Consider the following 22,245-nt stretch of genomic DNA (forward strand, 5'->3'; position numbering starts at 1 on the left):
TTGGATAAGACGAATGAAATATGAATGCTTTTTGGATTTGGTGAATTTTGTTTTTAACAAAAGGGTTATTTTGTCCTAAAAACCTCAAGTTTTCTTCCGCTCACTCAATTTGCTATTATTTCTAAAACGTAACTACCAAACTTGGTCTTTTTTTTTTTTGCAAAAAGTCCAAACAAAAATATGCAAATGCAACTATTAAAGTCAAATAATCAACTATATTTTAGTTAATTTTCAGTTTTATAAATCACCAAAAAAAAAAAAATATAATCAACCATGAATTAAATACATTAATCATATTCATCATTAAAACTTCAAATCCAACAATTGAATTTTAAATAATTCTTACATTAGGTTTATTTTTTGTGCAATTACTAAAACTTGGGTCACAAGGTCAACTTGATCTTAATCCAAGATACAAATCATATGCAAATATGGAATTCATACTATTTTATTTTATTTAAACATTGGGAAAAATTAAGAAACCATAAATAAAATTTTAATGAATCCATACGTATGACAGATCATCCATATATCCACATTATCATTCTTTATGATTGGATAATGCAAAACATGTAAAATTTGTGAATTTTTATTTTCTCAAAATTAAATAAGAAGCATATTAGCTGTAGACCTATACATTACATGAATAAAAACACGTAAGTTTACCAAAATATATGAATTTGAACAAGAAAATACATCACAAGAAACACGCAAGTTTTTCTCAAGTTGCATATAAACCCACTTTGAGGAAAAAGTATCAGAGTTTGATTGTTTTTGCCAAGGTTTTTCCTTTATCATACCTTCTAGCATCATAGATATGGCCCAAATTGTTTTATAGAATTTTTTATATGACATCATGGGTTGACCTGTTCACAATGGTTGAACCACCGACTTGTCACCTAAAGGGAAAACGGGTCAGCCTCCAAGTCAGTTTTTAATAATAGAAATATATTTAGAGGGTTACAACTGAAAATAATCTGCTACAAGTTAAATGGGATTAGAAGGGCTAAAGGCAGACCAAAAGGGACATGGATCCAAGTAGTAAGAAATTATTTAAGCATTCATAAATTAACAACCAAACCCTCATAGTTACAAAGCTTAGAACATGAAGACGATAAAGATGGTATTTTTAGATGGTGTTTTCCAATATGTATGGTTTTATACACAAGCAGCCAGTTAAAATTAAAGGAAGATGTATACTGCATTACTAACTCTCTTGGAGGCCCAGAAAATATATTTTCTTGATCAGGAAGCTGTACTTGATGAGTCATGCCACTAAAAAAGAAGTCAATCGCAACTCTGTATGATAATCATACAAATGGATTTCTCCGGCCGAAGTAAAAGTGAGGATCATCTCAAGGTTAAATGTGTAATTTCAATCTTCAAAGTTCAAACTGTGCCAAAATCTCCCAAGATAATGTTTTGATTAGAAATCCATGACAGCACCCCGTTGTTGCTTTAGCAATCTCAGTATGACTGGTTTTGGATTATATTTTGCAAAGACCATCCATTTACTCTGCTACTTTTGGCTTCTGAACCACATGATTCCTGCAGACTTGATGAAGGTTTTCTCCCATTGACATTATTTTTAAACCGTTCAACTATATTCTCCAATTGAGTGTTCTTGCTCAAATCCAAGATAGCAGTCTGAAACCAGAATGAGCTTCATCCCCTGAAGAAGCAGAATATTCCATTCAGGAATTAAAAAGGGGAAATGACTGTATTTACAAAACTGAAAAAATAACTGAGACTCTGTAATAATAAACGGCATTATAGGAAACAAAATTCCAAAACGTGGTCAAATTTATGGCTTTGAACAGAAAAGATTATATGGTTATCTTAACACCTAAGTCATGGTTTCATGTCAATCATAAAATTCAATGCTCTTGGACATCTTTTGAGAATAGCAAAATTTGACTTTGGAACTGAACCTGAAACGCCCAAATGGGGGAGTTAAATATTACTGTGAAGTTTCGAATTCAATGGTGACCATTGATTTTCAAAGAAAATATAATTAAACAACTAGTAATCTAGCCATTAGTTTAAGTAGCTGACCACATATTATTGGGATAAAACATAATTGAGCTGTTCAATTGAGTAAAAAGTTGTCCCTGCTCCCATTTGAGGTGATTATAAATATATGATGTGTCTTCAATTACTTGTTTCTTCTATTATTTTTTTTTTCTAGTTGCTAATTAAGTTACTGTGTGTATCAAGTCTCTGACACCCACTATGATGTTAGCCTCTGATTAAACTCTCTGGTCAATTGGAGTGACTAGTATATCTTGGATTGTTATGTATTATCAGTAATACAAATATAAAAGATATATTTGATATTGTATTTTACCCTTGTATATATATTATGTTAGCTAAACACTTCCAAGTTATATTCTCACTGAAGAATCCTGATTCAATTCCAATTTAAACTCCTTGTGTATGACTTAACGTCGAGGAACCCAAGACTTATAGTTTTTCAGTTCAAGAGGGGGTAAGAGAGAAAATCTTAAGAACTCAATTAAATTAAGGCTACTGAAGTAGGTTTTCCTTCAATTGTTATTCCAAAATAAGAACAAGGAGATTCAGAAAAGGCAAATCATAAAGATGGTATGATGAATTTGATTACTAGAATAAATCTTCTGAATAAATTTTTTTGTCATGTTAAGGATGAAAAAACAATGGGTTTTGTTGAGCAAGAGAAGAGAAGAGAAGAGGAAAAGGAAGAGAGAGAAGAGAGGCGAGAGGATTGAGAGCCCAAAGAATACTGCAGGCGAGTGCAGTATGTTATTATTTATACTAGGCTGGTCGGGCAACATAAAATATGAGGAAATTACAAAAGTACCCTTACAGTACTAAACACGTATACAACAACATCTGTCAACACTCCCCCTCAAGTTGGAGCATAGATATCAATCATGCCCAACTTGTCACAAAGATCATGATGTCTGGAATGGTGAAGCCCTTCTGTAAAGATGTCTGCAGGTTGGTTCTCAGAGCTGACATAGGGAGTACATACTTCACCTGTGATGACCTTCTCTCTGATAAAATGCTTGTCAACTTTGATGTGTTTTGTTCTATCATGTAGCATTGGGTTAGCAGCAATGTTTGTAACTGCTTTGTTGTCACAAAATAGAGTCACAGGCTTGTCCACTGGGAAACCCAACTCACTCAACATATTCTTTATCCACATACCTTTAGCTACTCCGTGAGCCATTTCACGATATTCAACTTCAGCACTGGATCTAGCCACTACATTTTGCTTTTTACTCCTCCATGTAACAATGTTCCCTCCTATAAAGGTGCAGTAGCCACTAGTAGACTTTCTGTCACTTTGAGATCCAGCCCAATTTGCATCTGTATAGACTTCAACTTTCAAATGCCCGTGCCTTTGAAATAACAAGCCAGCACCAGAAAACTTTTTTTAGATATCGAAGGATTCTTTCTGCTGCTTTAAGATGAGTGGACCTAGGTGCATGCATGAACTGACTGAGGACACTAACAGCATAAGCAATGCCTGGACGAGTCATAGAAAGATATAACAATCTCCCTACAAGCCTCTGAAACTGTTTCACATCTTTGAGAGGTTCACCTTGGCTGTCACCTAATTTATGGTTGGGGTCAATGGGAGAGTCAACTGGCTTCACTCCCATCTTTCCAGTGTCCTGAAGTAAATCTAGGACATATTTCCTTTGGGAAATGAAGATACCCCTTTTTGATCGGGCAACTTCAATTCCAAGGAATTATCTAGGAGGTCCTGGATCCTTCACTTCAAACTGAGTGGCAAGGAAACCCTTCAACCTTTGGATTTCATCCTTCCAGTCACCAGTAACAATTATGTCATCCACGTATACTATTAGAGAAACCATTTTACCTTCTCCTCTTTTCACAAACAGTGTGTGATTTGATTGACATTGCTTGTATCCTTTCTGCTGAACTGCAACATGGAATCTGCTGAACCAAGCTCTTGGTGATTGTTTCAGTCCGTATAAAGACTTCTTCAACTTGCACACTTTTTGTTCATTGCCTTGAGCCAAAAAACCAAGGGGTTGAATCATGTAAACTTCCTTTTCAATGTCACCATTCAAGAATGCATTCTTGATGTCAAGCTGATGTAGATCCCAATTCAGATTAGCAGTAAGAGAGAAAAGAACTCTAATGGAGTTCATCTTGGCAACAGGGGTAAAAGTTTCTGCATAATCAACTCCGTACACTTGAGCAAACCCCTTTTCCACTAAGCAAGTTTTATACCTCTCTACCATTCCATCAGTCCTATGCTTGACAGTGAACACCCATTTACATCCAACTGGATCATTTCCCTTAGGAAGATCTACAAGTTCCCATGTGCCATTTTTATGAAGGGCATTGATTTCTTCCTTCATGGAATTTGTCCATTTAGGTACTGAAAGAGCTTCTGCCACATTCTTGGGGATAGGGACACTGTCAACAAAGGTAAGGAAAGCACGAAATGAGGGTGAAATGTTCTCATAGGAAACAAAATTGGAAATGGGATGTTTAGTGGTGCACAATGTAACACCTTTCCTGCGAGCAATAGGAAGGTCAAGGTCATTAGCAACATATGTATCAATTTCAATAGAATCAAGAACATCATTGGGAGCCAAGTTACCTGAGTGGGTATGATCCTCCCCTGAGGAGTTTGATGGCACTGGAGGTACAACTTCTAGATTCTCAACAGCTCTTGAATTTGGTTGGCCTTTGCGACGATGAAAAAAGACATAGAAAGGCGGAGGATCAGGAAGAGAAGGGAGCTGAACCAGTTTAAATACACGAGGAGGAATGGGAAGAAGGGGGGCCTTAGGAAAGAGAAGTTGATGTGGGGCTTTGTACTCTAACCAACGAGAGGGCATATGGTTAACGAGGTAGGTAGAACAAAGAACAACCTCAAGCCAAAAACGTTTGGGGACATTCATATGGAGTAGTAAACCCCGAGCCACTTCAAGGAGATGTCGGTTCTTTTGTTTAGCCACACCATTTTGTTGTGGTGTTCGGGCACAAGAACTACGGTGAAGTGAACCACGCGAAGCAAAGAACTCCGTGAGATCATTATGAAAAAATTCTTTCGCATTGTCTGACTGGAAAATTTGGATTTCAGTATGAAATTGAGTAAAGACCATCTACTGAAAATCTTGGATAACTTTTGGTACTTCCTCCCTGGTTCGCATAGGATATACCCAAGTATATCTAGAATAATCATCAATGACGGTAATGAAATACTTTAACCACTCTCAGATGGTGAAGTAACATGGCCCCATACATTAGAATGAACAATGTGAAAAGGAAATTCAGATTTACTATGTTTTTGAAGAAAATGAGTTCTACAATGTTTACTCAGCTAACACGTTTGACAAGATAAATCTGAAACGGACATTGACTTAAACAGTTCTGGGAATACAACTTTTAAAGACTCAAAAGACAAATGACCAAGGCGACAATGGCATAAATAAACTTGACTCTTACAGGACTGACTCATAGACTCTATAACATAAAGACCAGCCTTATTCTCCAGCAATGTAAAGTCCATCAACCATACGCTCCCTACCAATCGTCCTCCCTGAGGCCAAATCCTGAATCACACAATGAGAAGGGAAAAAGGTCACTGAGCAATTCAAGGAATTAGTAACACTACTAACAGAGAACAAATTAATGGGAAATTTTGGAACATGTAGGACATCATAGAAGTGTATGATCCGTCAGCTAGTCTCACATTGTCTCTTCCAGAAAGGTGATAGGTTTGAAAGTAAGAGGACGTACCGGTCGTGTTTTGATGCTCCAGAATCAATGATCCATGGAAAGTCAAGGGTGTGAGAAGCAACATGGAAAGCTGTGGCAGAGTTACCTGACATAGATGCAAATGAGGTTGAGGGAGGAGCATCCATTTGACGAATTGCTCTACCATAGAGCTCTTAATGGTCACGGAAGGAATTCATAATATCCTCCCTCGGGTCAGATCCAAAGAGATGTGTCTGAGTCACAGTAGGGATGGAGGGCTGATTCTCTCGAGTGGCCATGTTGGTCATGTTGTATTTCTTTGTACCTTGCTGTTTGGACCTTTCATTCACATCTGAACCTTGCTTCTTATTCAGATCTTGAGCCCATTTTGGTTTCCCATGAAGATCCCAATAGGTATCTTTGGTGTGCTGGGGTTTCTGGCAATGAGTGCACCACAATTTTTCCTTATCTTCAGTTTTTTTCTAGAGATCTCCTTTCCTGGAAGAAGATCCCACACCCCCTTTTGCTGCCAATACAACTGCATCCCCACCAGGGCTGTTCATCAAATTCCTTATGCTCTCTTCAGATTGTACAAGAGCATAAACTTCCTGAACTGATGGAAGATCCTTAGAATCGAGAATCTGTACTCTAATAGATTCATACATAGGATTTAGACCATGTAAGAAGGCAAACACTCTTTGCTAGGAGACAAGTTTCTTGTACAGTTTTGCATCCTCGTCACACTTCCAATCCACATTCTGGTAATGGTCCAACTCCTTCCAGACAGAAGTCAAGTCAGAAATAATATTAAACACCTCTCCCCTTGTCTACAAGTAGACGATTCTGCCTGCAGTTGATAGATCTTGGCATAGTGTCGCAGTTCTGAATATGTAGATTTTGCTTGTTCCAAGATCTCATTTGCAGTTTCAGCCCACATGAAATTCTTCCTTATTTGAGGTTGCATGGAGACCAAGAGCCAAGACATAACCATACTATTCTCCTGATTCCATCTATCATATTCGACATTCCCAGAGTGGTTCTTTAATTTTCCCATTAATATAGCCTACCTTCCCCCTTGCAGTGATGTATAACTTGATCCCTCTTGACCACTCTAGGTAATTTAAACCATCAAGAGGGACAACAGCCATAGGAAAGGATAGGTTACCACCACCCCCACTCATTCCATTCAGCATTGAAGAAACTCCAGATGTGGCAGAATCTTCACCACTCATGATTTCAGGTTTAAAAAAAAAACAGCACCCAAAGAAAGGAGCACCGTCTCACAGAGCTGTTACAGAAGGCACCAGGCACTTTCTGACATTCAGTCCACTAAAAAGACTGCTATTGCAGCACACAAACAGGTCCTTATGACCTACGGTTTCACAGGGATCCAAGAACAAACACTGCTGTTGCAGCACGTAAACAGGTCTGTATGACCTACGGTTTTATAGGAATCCAAAAGACAAACACTGCTGTTGCAGTACATAAACAGGTCTATATCACCTACGGTTTTACAGAGATCATACGACCCCACAATAGAATGGAAGGTGTAAGGTAAAGTTCACCACACACCTAATCGGCAGACCTGGTACAGTGCCGACTTCAGGGCAGCCGAACAGTCAATGAGATCAAAGTAAAAGGAAAGAGCTACTTCTTGAACATCAGATGATAGCCTCTCTATAAACCAGAACTTTCTCTACGAACATCAGATGATAGCCTCTTTACAGCCGAACAGTCAATGTTGGCAGACTTCTTGGAACATCAGATAGAAAACTCTCTATAACCAGAATTTTTTTCTGCACTGGAAGATGAAAAGTCAGGCAGGCATCTTCTTGCTTAAGGTCGAACAACAGATGAATACGGCTGGGAGATGAAGAGACTGATTGCTCGACATTGGAGGATGAACAAATCAGATTTGCTTGACAGCACCCTTCAGGACTGGACGACTTGCTCTGATACCATGTTGAGCAAGAGAAGAGAAGAGGAAGAGAAAGAGAAGAGAGAGAGAAGAGAGGCGAGAGGACTGAGAGCCCAAATAATACTGCAGGTGAGTGCAGTATGTTATTATTTATACTAGGCTGGTCGTACAACATAAAATATGAGGAAATTACAAAAGTACCCTTGCGGTACTAAACATGTATACAACAACATCTGTCAACAGGTTTACCAAAGAAGTATATAAAAGACTTATGAGAAGATTTCTTAATGTCAGAGTGGTGACAAAGAGGAGGCAGGATTAAAAAGAAGCTAAAATTTTCTACTTATTTTGGCTGCTAAGTGAGGGCAAAATCTCTGAACATTGGAAACTAATTATTGAAAGGGATTCCAAATTGGTTGTTGGATGGATGCTAAGCTAGGAGGAAAATCTTTGGAGCTTTAACAATGAACGAAGAAATTCAAATGGTTCACACAAAATATGGAAGTATGAGTTTGATGGGTCAAAAGGAATGCAAATTCTTTTGCTGATGCACCTGCTAAACCAAGGGTGGGTAGAGATCAGTTGTTTTGGGCTCAGTTGTAAAAAGAAGTTATGTTAGGTTGGGGAGAGATAAGAGGGTTTCTCTCTGCTTTTGTTTCTTTATTGCACTTTTGTAATTTGTTTCTAATTTTAATGAATTACTGATAACAAAAAGAATTCCTTTTCCAGGGTCATGAATGAGAGGTAATTTTTTTTTGGTAGAAAAGTGAGAGGTGTAACTCATGCATAGAATATTCTAAATAATCCATTTATTATCTTTATTTTACATATGCAGCCATTTCATGCTAGTATTTTCTAAGACAAACAAGGAAAATCCAGACACAGGTAGCTGTGGAACTAGGAAAGGGCAACATATGCTGACCTGGAGGCTGGTCTGGGATGGTATTTCCATGTGAGTAACCAAGCGACCAGAGAAAGAAATTCTCTTGAGAGCATACAACTCTGATGTAGAGATGTTCCCAAGAACCAACCACCATGCTTCCTCTTTTACCTGTGGCAAGAAGTTGAAGTTATATTATTATGAGTCAAATTTGAAGCCAAGGCAGATAAAACTTACCTTTGGAAATCGAGGGGTAAAAGCTCTGGATGTTTTATGCTGGGAGTTTATTTTTTCCAACTTAATGTTCAGAATACTGGCTTTCATGCCCTCTGGATCCCTTCTCTGCAGCTTCAATTTAACTATAACATGTGGAAAATGCTGCAGATCCTGAAATATAAGATAATAGATACCCAAAAGCTGAAATCAGCAAGCCTACAAATACATCAGGTCCAGAATCTAGATTTAGTTTTATAAAAAGTGAAAAAGTCAGAAAGTTTTATAAACTTGGGTAAAAGAAAAATAGGAAGTTTAGACATTTGACAGAAGGAATGGAAGTCAAGTGAATTTGGTTAAAAGGGATGCCAACTGCATGGTTGATGCATTAGCTAAATAAGGGGTGGGAAGAAGCAATGATTTTTGGGCTGTTTTGTAATTTAGATTCTTGCATAAATCCGGGGGAGTTAAAGAGAGTTTATCTCCCCCTTGTTTCTCTACCCTCTAATTATTTAATGAATTTCAGTTATTGATAAAAAAAGGACGTGAGAGAGTCATGAGAAAAGCATTCATGGAAGCTAGTGTATACAGATAATCATGTAAGCCTTTGATTCATCATGGAAAAGATATCAATTTGGAAAGTTTTTGTTACATCATGAAATTCCCAGCCCGGCTTGTCATGCCAATCCACTTCTTAGAGAAATATTGTATATATGTACAATAAGCTCTACTTTTACCCTCAGCAACTAAGCATAGATAGATAAAACTACTTTCCCGATTCTATTGGTTCATTTAACATTGAGCATAATTTTGGGTTGTGACCCTGAGCCTGAGGTATCTGGGTTGTGAAATGCATAGTGATGCCATTTACATGTAGCACTAGGGAAGTTTGGTGATAGGATATTGACTGCAGCTCTCAAGATTTGAAAATTTCCTCTGGTTAACTAGATAATATACTTAAAATTAACTCCTTGAGTTCCATGAGGTCTCTAAATTGCTTCATCTTAGGGTAGTAGACAAATGGGATAGTGCAGATGTGCAAATTCCATTTCTATGCTCTATAGTTCCTAATCATCAGTCTAATGCCCTATGTGATGGAAACAAGCTCAATACCATTTTGAGAGTCAAAGAGGACAACCTTTATCCATGAAAGTTGACAGAGCTGATAGAAGAAAGAAATTCTTATATACAAAGAATACAAACATGAAGAAGCATAAGAGACCCAGATTCCGAAAACCCAGAGTCCTACAAGCTGCTGCGTCCATACAATCAAATGGTGTTGAATGAAGCAATCTAGCATAACTTAGTTGACTATAGACAGAGGGAGCATATAGATTACAAATTCACAACCTACCATGCCCATAAGACTATTTTTCATTGATGCATGTCCAAAGTTTACAGAGATTTCAGAGACAATGCATGGAAATATTGTAAAAATTATAGACATAGTGGAAACATTGTGCATTATGTGGAAATATACTATTGTATTTCCAAATCAAACAAAACAATAAGCTGCAAAATTGTCCAATAGACTTTAAAAATTAAACCACATGATAGATTAAGTTCAAGAAACTTTTGAACTCACAAAAAGTTAGTTGATTCTAATAGATCAATCAAATAGTCTATTACACAAACAGAAACTAAGACATGTCGCAACCAAAAAAGAATTTCAATCTGGTTTAAAGTATATAATCATCTCCGTCAAGCAAGCAATAATATTGCCTCTCCACATATCTGTAATACTGTTGCCAACTTATCATGCTAATGTTATAATACCATCTTGTGTGCTCCACATGGCATTGGTAGTCTTGATTAGGAAATACAATGTTTCCAATAATATTTCGTGTTAGCACCAGTGTAAATGGAAATATGATATATAAATATTAAGAAATATAATATAGAAATATGTTGACATTTTAAAGCATGTGCATATCTATACAATCATATGTTTTATCTTGAATCATTCAATGTTTTAGCCTTAGTTGACAAGGTAGTTCAGAGAAAACAAATATAGATAAAAAGATCACATTACAAGTTTATGTAGCCCAAGGAAAGATCAAAATAAAGTTCGACCAGATAAATAGTGCCTAAATTGCTTAAGAAGAGGTTGATACTTTCCAAGGTAACATTGAATACATAGTTTGTCATTTAAATCTAAAGATGCATTTGCAAAAACCAGCACATCCAAGGAGAACCTCCTGAGGACTCTGAGGAGGGCAAGGGACCAGAAGACCTCCTCGAGAAAGAGGCCATACCTGATATAACTGTGGAGCAGGGAGATCTTTAACTAAGGCTTGCAAAGTTGCCCTGGGGAGACTTAATAGTTGCAGCACACTTGAGATACCTCTTTTGCCAAGGGAACTTACAAGATCAGAATTCATGCATGGCAACATCCATAAAGAAGAATCCCTATTGCGCCATAAACCCTAAAGACAAATACAAAACAAAATATCAGAGATGAAATGGAAAAAAGAGTAACATTTCCTATTGGTCATGCTTGCTGAGGCAGGAGAAAAGAAAATTTTACATGGAGCTCTCATTTTTCAATATTTGTATGGTAAGTCATTATTTTTGATGTGTATACATTTCATATTGGAATTTAATAGACTAAAATCAAATTAGAAGCACTAGCTTTATTTTTTCTTGATTAGTAACACAGCTCTTTATTATTCATAGATTAACTCCACCAGCTTAATCCCAAGTATATGGGATTGGATGCACAAATTCTGTCTTTCCATTCATCGTTATTAATCCATGTCCTTTACAGCCTTTGCCAGTTCTTTTAGAACCATCAACTGTATTAGGCTACTCCTTACCTGCATAATAGGTAGACTTATATTATTGACAATTGACATGATTAGACCATTTTTCATCTACCTTTTGTTTTGTCACCTAATTCTCTCCAGGGCACTGATTAATAATTCCATCTACTATTTGACCCAACAACCTTCAGTTGGCCGAAGAGAAGAGGTAAAGTTATGTAGAGATGTGCTCGGGCTGCCATAATTTAGATGGTGTGGGAAGAGAAAAATAGCAGAATTTTCATTGGTAAGGAAAGGAGTGAGGAGGCAATGGGAATGTCTAGTAAATAGGGCTATACATTGGGCTAAATATTTAGACCTATTTTCAGACATCTTCTTTGATGATATTTGGCAAAATTGGGAAGCTATAGCAAGAAGTTCAACTGTGAGCAACAAACTGGTTGTAGCTTGGAAATCCCCAGGAAAAAAAGGTTTTATCAAGCTAAATTTTGATGGTAGCAGTCTAGGAAACCCAGGGCTGGCTGGTAAAGGGGTGTTCAGAAATATTGAAAGACATATTCTTGCTGTATTTTCACGTCTTGTTGGAGTAGGGGATTTGGTGTATGCTGAAATCCAACAGTTCTGCAAGGAGTACAAATTGCTTGAGACCTAAACTATGACAAATTGTTAATTGAAGGTGACTCTAAATTGATAGTAGGGTGGCTGAAGGAACCAGAAAAAGTGATTTGGAAATACAGGGAATCAATGAAAAGATTTAAATGGTTAATTAGAGACATGACAATTATTGTCCAATGGGAAAGGTCAGGAAATGGGATGGTTGATTATTTTGCAAAATTGGAGGTGCATAAGTCTGAACTGTTTCTGGCTCAGTTGTAATTCTGCTTCTGTAATGGGAGCCATGCCTTGTGCCTATGTTGGGTTGCTTTTATTGTAATATTAATCAAATTTTCATTACTTATCAAAAAAAAAATTCCATCTACTTTAGAAACTCATCCTTCTCAACATATTCTTATCCCACTATACTTCAATCCTATGAGCATGCTTTTTCTTGATTGCCCAACTCTCTCATCTACACAACATTACAAAATAAAAAATCATAACACAAAAATATTAAATCATTTTTAAAGCAAAACAAAATGTGACGGAGCTTCACCTTTTTTTAATTAATATCACTTTTAATGATTTTTTATAGATTTTTCATTTTTAATTATTTCAATAATTTTAATGGACTTCATTTCATCTTTAAAAGGTTGTGTTTCATGAATAATGCTGCCATATGTAGCTGTTGGAACTTCTGGATGAGAAGATATATTGGAGCTCGTACATGGAGAGAAACAATATCAACTTTTAGCCTTTTAGGATGAGTATGCTTTGGGCTTCTCCAGCTAGGTAGTTATCTCAATCTAATCTATTAAGACTTAAGAGTTTTGTCCATCCAGTTTCTTTGAAATCTCTGTATCTAGGAGAGGACAGATAAACCAATTGGGTGAATTTTCCTCCCAAGAAGGGTTATAGCACAACAGTCCTCCTTGAGAGGACTCTAATAATGGGTTATATATGGAAATCCAAGAGACGAAAACATCCCTTTCAAAAGATAAATTGTCTAAGATACAGATTGGCAGGAATGAGTTTGTTTTGCAGATTCAGAGCAAATGTGGATTCATGCAGTAACAAACTGTTAAGATCCTGAGTACATGTTGAGAACATGACATTCTGGTCTAATGACTTTCAATATATAATCACATTGTTAGTGTATTCTCAATGAGAATTTAAGTACTATAACTTTCTGGAGAAAGTCACCATAATAATTTACTTTCCCTTATTGAGACACTCTGGTCTTATCACCTTCCTATATTGTATTCCATTTTCCTTTTTCTAATGATTTTTTATCTTATTCTTCAAAAAAAAAAAAAAAAACGAAGCAAAACAGAAATTGTTTTTAAGATTTTTGTATTTTTAGATAGTAGGGCTTTTTTGGTCATTTTACATTTCATAATTTCTATTTTTCCTAGATCTAGTAGGATAATCCATTCCTATATGTATATGTGTCTATGCGTTCAGAGCCAAAAGTGCATAGACTGATATTGGAATGATACTCAGATTTATCTGCGTCTTATGCTTGTGGTGAGTGATTTCTGAGTTGTAGTTGTTCAAGACTGCTATCAGTCTTGAGCACTAATAAATTTCAGGTTCGAAAAAGGAGAAAGAATAAAGGAAGGAGGAGAAAGAGTAGAGAGAGCAGTAGAAGACAAGATTTGAAAGGGCAGAATCTCAATATTCTGCCGTGACCACTTTATTTAATATTTATAGGTTATGCTCATTACATGGAAAGGACAGATCTGCCCTTAGTCTTTACATAACAAATAGAGCAAAATAAGACTGAAACAAATAACAATTCAAACAACTAAATGACCAACAACTGACCCTAGGAAGACTAGAACACCTTCTACCCTACGAACACAGTGGGACCGTAGCTGTGGGGCCCACATCAGTGTTCTCTATACTCCCCCTCAAGTTGGGAATAAATTTTTATCATTCCCAACTTGAATAGATCCACCTCTAGCTTCTTCCGTGGTATAACTTTGGTGAGGATATCTGCCAGCTGCATGTTGGAGGTGATGTACGGGAGACACACTTCTTGTGATGAGACCCTCTCTCATACAAAATGTCGATCAACTTCAATATGTTTAGTTCTATCATGCTGTACTGGGTTGTGTTCTATATTAATAGCCGCTTGATTATCACAATACAGCACCAGGGGCTTCTCATACTCAATACCCAACTCCTCAAGTAGTGATCTCAGCCAAAGAATTTCAGCCACTCCGTTAGCCATTGACCTGTATTCAACTTCAGCACTAGATCGGAGACAACATTCTATTTCTTACTCCTCCAAGAGACCAAGTTACCTCCCACAAGAGCACAATATCTAGAGGTAGACCTTCTGTCATCAACACTCCCAGCCCAATTGGCATCCGTATAGACCTCCACCTTCATGTGGCCATTGTTCTTGAACAGCATACCTCTACCCGAGCATCTCTTCAAGTATGCTAATATTCTTTCTGTTGCTAGAAGGTGCGTGGATCTAGGAGAATGCATGTACTGACTAACAAAACTAACTGCATAACTGATATCTGGCCGAGTGAGGCATAGATATAGGAGCTTTCCCACTAATTGCTGAAACATAACCTTGTCTTCAAGAGGCTCCCCACTCTTTGCACTAATCCTGTGGTTTTGTTCAATGGGTGTATCCGCAGGTTTGACACCTAGCTTTCCAGTTTCCGCCAACAGATCTAGAACATATTTCCTCTGAGAGACAAAGATCCCCTGTTTAGATCTAGCAACCTCAATACCCAAAAATTACCGTAGTGCACCTAGATCTTTCACCTCAAACTCTTGATGAAGGAGCTGTTTGAGGGACTCAATCTCATGGCTGTCATTTCCTGTCACCACAATATCATCAACATATACTGCAAGTAATGTCAGAGAGGACTCCACCCTCTTGATCAACAGTGTATGATCTGACTAGGCCTATACATAACCGAACTTCCCAAGGGCTAGTATGAATTTGTCGAACCAAGTTCTAGGTGACTACTTCAAACCATACAATGCCTTATTGAGCCGACAAACCTTCTTACCTGCCTCTGTATCATAGAACCCAGGAGGCAACTGCATGTAAACCTCTTCCTGCAAGTCCCCATTCAGAAAAGGCATTTTTAACGTCCATTTGGTACAAGGGCCAAGTGTGGCTTGTTGCAAGAGATAATAGAACTCGAATGGTGGTCATCTTGGCTATCGGGGCAAATGTCTCCAAGTAATCTATACCATAAGTCTGAGTGAACCCTTTTGCAACCAGCCGAGCTTTGTACCTCTCAATGGAACCATCCGCATTGTGCTTCACAGTAAATACCCAATTGCATCCAACTGGTTTCTTTCCTTTGGGCAAATCAACTAGCTCCCAAGTATTATTTTTCAACAGGGCATCCATTTCAACTTGCACTGCACCTCTCCACTCTGGGACTGATAGGGCTTCTTGCACTGTTCTTGGAATAGGGACATTAGCAACGGAAGTGAGATAGGAACTGTAGGAGGGAGATAGGCGATCATAGGATAAAAACTGGGAAATACAATGGGCTGTAGATGTGGTACAATGCCGTTTCCCCTTACGGACGATAATGGGAAGGTCAAGGTCATCTGGAGGAGGTGAAGTGGCAACAGTGGAAGAAGTCTCTGTGGGCCCTGGGACTGTAATACCTGGACTTGGAGCGACAGAAGAGATTGGATCTGGCTTGGACTACTGATGACCGGGATCAACCTGCCTGCATCGCCTGTGATAGACCCTCAACTCCTGATCCCTCTGACCACCCTCACTATGGTAGCCCTCATCACCCAATGGAATAGGTAAGGGAACAACCCCAAAAGTATGAACCCTACCCTCACTGCGCTCCCCCTAAAGAAAGTGACCCAAATCCCGACTCGCACTGCTCTCCCCCTGAAGAAAGTGACCCAAATCCCGACTCACACTGCTCTCCCCCTGAGGAGAAACCTGAGTATAATAGGGTGTTTCCTCAAAGAAAGTGACATCCTTGGAGACAAATCTTTTCCCTGAGACAGGATCATAGTAGCAATAACCCTTTTGAGTTTGTACATAACCAAGAAAAATGCATTTGGAGGCCTTTGGTTCGAACTTGGAGTGATGGGGTCCGAGAAGCTGAACAAAACAGGTACAACCAAATGTTTTAAGGGGAACAGTAAACAACTCCTCATCTGGGCATAGAAGAAAAAAAGGAGATGACATATCAAGAACCCGAGAAGGAACCCGATTAATAAGATATACTGCTATGAGGATAGCATCACCCCAGAAGCGAATAGGGACATTGGAGGTAAACATAATACTTCTAGCCACCTCCAAGATGTGCCTATTCTTCCTTTCTGCAACCCCATTCTGCTAAGGTGTATGGGGGCAAGTGCTCTGGTGGATAACCCCATGATTAAGAAGGTAAGATGCCAATGGCTTAGCAAAGTATTCCTTTGCATTATCAGATCTTAGAACTCTGATCTTGGCATCAAACTAGGTTAGGACCATTTGGTGAAAGGTTTGGGTCAGGGCGGGAACCTCATCTCGTGAACGCATAAGATAAACCCAAGAAAACCGGGTATGGTCATCAACAAATAACAAAAAATATCTGTACCCACCCATAGAAGGGATGTGATATGGCCCCCAAACATTCGTATGCACAAGATCAAAAGGACGATTACTCCTTTTATTACTCAATGAATAAGAGTTTCTACAATGTTTAGCAAACTCACAACTTTCACATTGCAACTAGGACAACTCAACAGACTTAAACAAATTAGGAAACATACTCTTTAAGGACCGAAAGGACAAATGACCCAATCGGTTATGCCAAAGCATAACCGGACTCACACTCTAGGAAACAAGTGACTTATTATCCACTGACTCTTCCCGACGATAACTTTCTTCGAGCAGATAGATCCCATTTGTCTCACGGCCAGTCCCAATCACCTTCTTCGTCTTCAGGTCCTGAAAAACACACCGGTCAGGGAAGAAAGTTACTGAGCAGTTCATGTGTTTGGTAATACTACTGACTGAAAGAAGGTTAGTATCAAGCTTAGGAACATGTAAGACAAAAGACAAGGAGATGGTATCCGATAGCTTGATGCCACCCTTGCCAGAAATGGGGACAAGAGAGCCATCAGCAATAGATACTTTATCCCTACCAGAAGATAAATGATAAGTGGTAAACAATGAAGGCAAGCTAGTCATATGGTCGGATGCACCTGAATCTATTACCCAACAGGGTTCAATAGTACCTGGAGCTGAGGAATGGTAGGCTGAGGCTCGAGTACCTGAATGTGCGAAAGTAGATGTGGCAAGGGCTAATGGTGGCTGTAGTGGCTGAGATGAGTTCCCAACTTCCTTTTCCAATTGTATAAGGGCAGCCCGAACAGCAGCTAAAGTCTCTAAGAATGTGCCTCTTGTGCCAGACGAGGATGCTGAATCAGTATTCACGGCCACATGAGCATTACCCTTCTTGCTTCTCAACTTTGTCGGGACCAAATGAGGATGTAGCTTCCAACATGTTTCTTTCGTGTGTTTGGGTTTCTTACAATGCTCACATATCACATAACTACTGTTCCCAAACCTGCCTTCGGCCTGATTTTTAAACTCCATTTTGGTCAAGAACCAGTAGTCTCAAAATAGGGTTACTACAGTCAAAGAACAACACTTGGACTATCAATCACAACCAAACACAGTGTAGGGCCGATCTGTATTCATAGTGTATGTGCACAAAAATGGGATAACTCTGATCTGAAACCAACTAGCAAACACAACAACAGCTGTCCGTAGAGTTCTCACCCCTTAAGAGAGTTCGAAAACCCCAAAAGACTCTGAAAAACAGCTTAGAAGTAGGTTTGATATGCTTGGCAGAATTAGGGTTTTAATCAGTCCTTAAAGTAAACAATTTAGTTGCACAATCCAATCAGTACCGTATAGATAGACTTGCAATAGGGTTAATATGAAACCCTAGAATCTGATCAATGCTAACAACAAACTTGAGGACAGTTCTAGGTAGATCGCAAGGTTCAGTCTAACACTAGGGCTTGCTGCAAGATCACTTTCAAACCCTAGAGCAGAGAGAAACAAGGCTAAGGCAGTTCGGCCCAATAGTAGGGTTTGCTGTAAAACCCTAGAGAATTGAAGGGAGAAAACCCTAGAATGGTTCGGTCGCCCTCTCTAGATAGGTCCAACCTATCTTCTCTGATAGAACTTCTCTTAGAAAATAAATAACTTACAAGGAAATATTGTTCGCTGCCTTCCAAGGTTACCCAAACCCTAGTCTTCTCTGATCCTTCTTGACCACCAACACTCTGCAACTGTGACAAGCTTTCAACAGCTGCTAGCCCTTCTAGCGATCTCCAAGAATCAGTCTGCGAACTCCACCTTTTCAGCTTCCAGTCCTAGGAGATTCTCATGTGGTCGGCTGGTACTAGACTCACATGAGAAACCCTAACTTGGCTCTGATACCATGTAGTTAGTTGTTCAAGACTGCTATCAGTCTTGAGCACTAATAAATTTCAGGTTCGAAAAAGGAGAAAGAATAGATGAAGGGGGAGAAAGAGTAGAGAGAGAGCAGTAGAAGACAAGATTTGAAAGGAAGGACAAAATCTCAATATTCTGCCACCGCCACTTTATTTAATATTTATAGGTTATGCTCATTACATGGAAAGGACAGATCTGCCCTTAGTCTTTACATAACAAATAGAGCAAAATAAGACTGAAACAACTAAATGACCAACAACTGACCCTAGGAAGACTAGAACACCTTCTACCCTACGAACACAATGGGACCGTAGCTGTGAGGCCCACATCAGTGTTCTCTACATGAGTGATTCTAGGAAGCATGTTGAGCGATATTAGGTTTTCTCTTGTCTTTCTCCCACTACTTTCTCTTTAATCTTTCAAGAATCCATTACATCCATCAATAGCTACAAGTTCTTCATTAAATTATGTTGGTTCAACATTCTAAAAAGGATTGAAACTGATCTAAGTGAGTTCCCTTTCATCAAAAACTAGAAATATTTACATTTTGGCTATATTCATCTTTTCATGCCTAACCATCTCTGATTGTTCCCATATTTAGATGCCCCAATAGATCCTTACAATCTTTCATCACTCCAAATATCATCCTAAAATTCCATTAAGAACACTAGATTCGAAAGTATTCAAGTCTTCTTCCCAATCCCAAAATTTTTGCTTTTAATGCAAGACATAACTGAACCTTACAAAACTTGGTCATCCTCTACAACTATTCATTATTATTTTTTTTGATCATCTATTCATTCTAATCCTACCTATGAAGTTTCATTGAAAAATTCCTGTTTGCTGAAAGGTTGTAGCTGAAGTAGTAGAAGAGAGGTGAAGGCAAACAAGTGCTGAGAACGTCGAACTGAGTAACCCAGTCGATAGTACTATTATTTATAGTAGATTACAATACAGTGTTACATGAAATGTCTGGAATGCCCCTGATTAGTGATGGGACGCCCGGACTGCTTAAAACACTAAACAGACTTAGGCCCAATAACAAAGGCCCAGAGTACCTAACAACTTAAAACCCAATACTAACTAACATGTACACTTATCAGCCGAACCAACAATACATAAAACCAGTCAACTTAACACTCCCCCTCAAGCTAAGCATGGATGTCAATCATGTTTAGCTTGCCAAGAAGGTCCAAGAATTTTGTTGCAGCCAACCCTTTAGTCAGCACATCTGCAATCTGCATCTCGGATGGAGTATAAGGAATGCAGAGTTCTCCCGAGACTATTCTCTCTCTAACAAAATGTTGATCAATCTCAATATGTTTTGTCCGGTCATGTTGCACTGGGTTATTTGCAATGTTGATGGCAGCCTTGTTGTCACAATACAGCCTGAGAGGAACCTCAGCTTTTATGCCAAGCTCACCAAGAAGGGTTCTAAGCCACAGAAGTTCAGCAACACCATGAGCCATAGCTCGATATTCAGCCTCCGCACTTGATCTAGCAACCACATTCTGCTTCTTACTCCGCCATGTAACCAGGTTCCCTCCAACAAATGTACAATATCCTGAAGTTGATAAAAAAAGAGAGAAAGAAAGCGAGAGAGAAGAGTTGGCATCGGCTGTAACCAGAAGATCGCTCAATGCTCTGATACCATGTTTGTTGAAAGGTTGTAGCTGAAGTAGTAGAAGAGAGGTGTAGGCAAACAAGTGCTGAGAATGTCGAACTGAGTAACCCAGTCGACAGTACTATTATTTATAGTAGATTACAATACAGTGTTACATGAAATGTCTGGAATGCCCCTGATTAGTGATGGGACACCTAGACTGCTTAAAACACTAAACAGACTTAGGTCCAATAACAAAGGCCCAATACCTAACAACTTAAAACCCAATACTTACTAACATGTACACTTATCAGCCGAACCAACAATACATAAAAACAGTCAACTTAACAATTCCAATACTAGACCTATTTTCCATATTTCAAAATTTGGAATAAATTTTATTTCTTGCAATTAACTCTCTAGACCTTTTCTAACCTAACCAATTTATGTATTTAGTCCTAATCACTCCTAAACCCATCCTAACTCTTCTAGACTCATCCTTCGGTCATTCAAGTCCTGTATCAATTGGTATCAAAGCAAACAGTCCTATATCATCAGGGAGCTATGGCAAATTTTCTTTGTTTTATTCAATTATTTTTAGGACTTTTTTTCTATTACAGGAGTGAGGGACACCTTGGATAAACATTGTTGGATAATGTTTTTTTTTTGGGGGGGGATTTATTGCCCTCTTCTCTCTTTCCTAAAAAATGTTATCTTGGCAAAAATATATTGCTAGAAGTGTCTAGCTATGCTTTCTTCTTTCATTGTCAAGGAGGAGAACAATTAAAAGGATGGTAATACCTGCATGACCATTTGCAGAAGATGCATACATGTTAAGGTGCTTGAAAGCCATCCACTGTTAGCACAGATATCTATCATAGCCTGAATAATGCGGATACTTTGATCCAATACAGATTTAAGGTCTGTGACATAATCACTGATTGGCAATTCTAACTGTGAGAAATGTGCCTGAAAACCGAGAAGAAACCAATAACACATGAAATGGCAATAGAAAAATAGAAAGCAGAAATGGGGCATCTTAAAAATATGCTGGAAGGTAATCATGAATGTTCCTGACCTGAAAAAGTAGATTTGCTTTAACATGTGGGTCATCTAGGCGATTCTTATCCACCAGATATGGCACTTTTTCAGATAATGCTTCATTGTAATTTTCCTGCAAAATAATGGAGATGAAAGCATAAAAAACAAACCATTAAAGAAGTGACTTTTTAATTACAAGCATGTAAAACGTTGAACATAATAAATGTTACAAGCTCTTCTTATCTATTTGGTCATGCCATTTTTCTAAAACTTCCACAAAATTTGTAGCCCTCCCTTCTACACCATAAGATGATGCATACAAAAAGATGTTAAAGCACTTATAAAGCAACTGACATGGAAAAGCACATCTACAATTACTCATTTTTTATTAATGCGGTAATTGAGTTGAAAAACAGTCATAGAAGTATGGGACTGTGCTAGAAAACCAGAAAAAACTAACAAGAAAAGATTAGAGAATAAGAGAGAGAGAGAGAACTGCGACAAGGAGAGTTAGAGGATGAGGAGTTCGAACTTAACCTCCCTCTAACACTCTAATACTCTTTTATTTAAGTTAATCTTTGATAAATTACAGAGAGGCCCTTGAGTGGGCAAGAAAATACAAAAACAAAACACTACAGAGTATGGGCCCAAAATAAGGCTCATAACAAAGAGAAACATAACATAACATGAAGTGACAGTCTATGGGCCATTCAGCCCATCTCCTCTACACTCCCCCTCAAGCTGAGCATAGATGTTAATCATGCCCAGCTTGCCAGTGTCATGATGAAGCCTTGCCTTGGAAATGCCCTTGGTGAGAAAGTCTGCCAATTGTCCTTCAGAAGTAATGAATGGAAGACACACTTCTCCGGAGGAGACTCTTTCTCGAATAAAGTGTCGATCAACTTCAATATGTTTGGTTCGATCATGTTGTACCGGGTTGTGAGCAATGTTGATGGCAGCCTAATTATCACAATACAACATCATGGGTTTGTCATGATCAATCCAAAGTTCTTCCATTAAGGACCTTAACCACAACAATTC

The 22,245-nt window shown here is 38.4% G+C and overlaps 1 protein-coding gene across 2 annotated transcripts in view; it reads right to left on the reverse strand.

The window, feature by feature from the left end:
* Positions 1 to 1,039: 1,039 nt before the first annotated feature.
* The window catches only part of LOC148854467 (U5 small nuclear ribonucleoprotein helicase), a 169,072-nt gene continuing 147,866 nt past the window's right edge, over positions 1,040 to 22,245 (reverse strand). For both annotated transcript variants that reach the window (XM_088986817.1, XM_088986816.1), the window contains exons 44-49: positions 21,242 to 21,337; positions 20,965 to 21,132; positions 10,991 to 11,161; positions 8,760 to 8,909; positions 8,565 to 8,693; positions 1,040 to 1,672 (exon numbers count right to left, since the gene is read on the reverse strand). In XM_088986817.1, coding sequence (XP_088842943.1) covers positions 1,598 to 1,672; positions 8,565 to 8,693; positions 8,760 to 8,909; positions 10,991 to 11,161; positions 20,965 to 21,132; positions 21,242 to 21,337 — 789 coding nt within the window. In that variant the 3' untranslated portion in view covers positions 1,040 to 1,597. The remainder of the gene's footprint in view (positions 1,673 to 8,564; positions 8,694 to 8,759; positions 8,910 to 10,990; positions 11,162 to 20,964; positions 21,133 to 21,241; positions 21,338 to 22,245) is intronic.

Source organism: Nelumbo lutea, chromosome 4 (genome assembly GCF_056320005.1).
Source record: "Nelumbo lutea isolate HS-2025 chromosome 4, American lotus-T2T, whole genome shotgun sequence".
NCBI lineage: Eukaryota > Viridiplantae > Streptophyta > Magnoliopsida > Proteales > Nelumbonaceae > Nelumbo > Nelumbo lutea.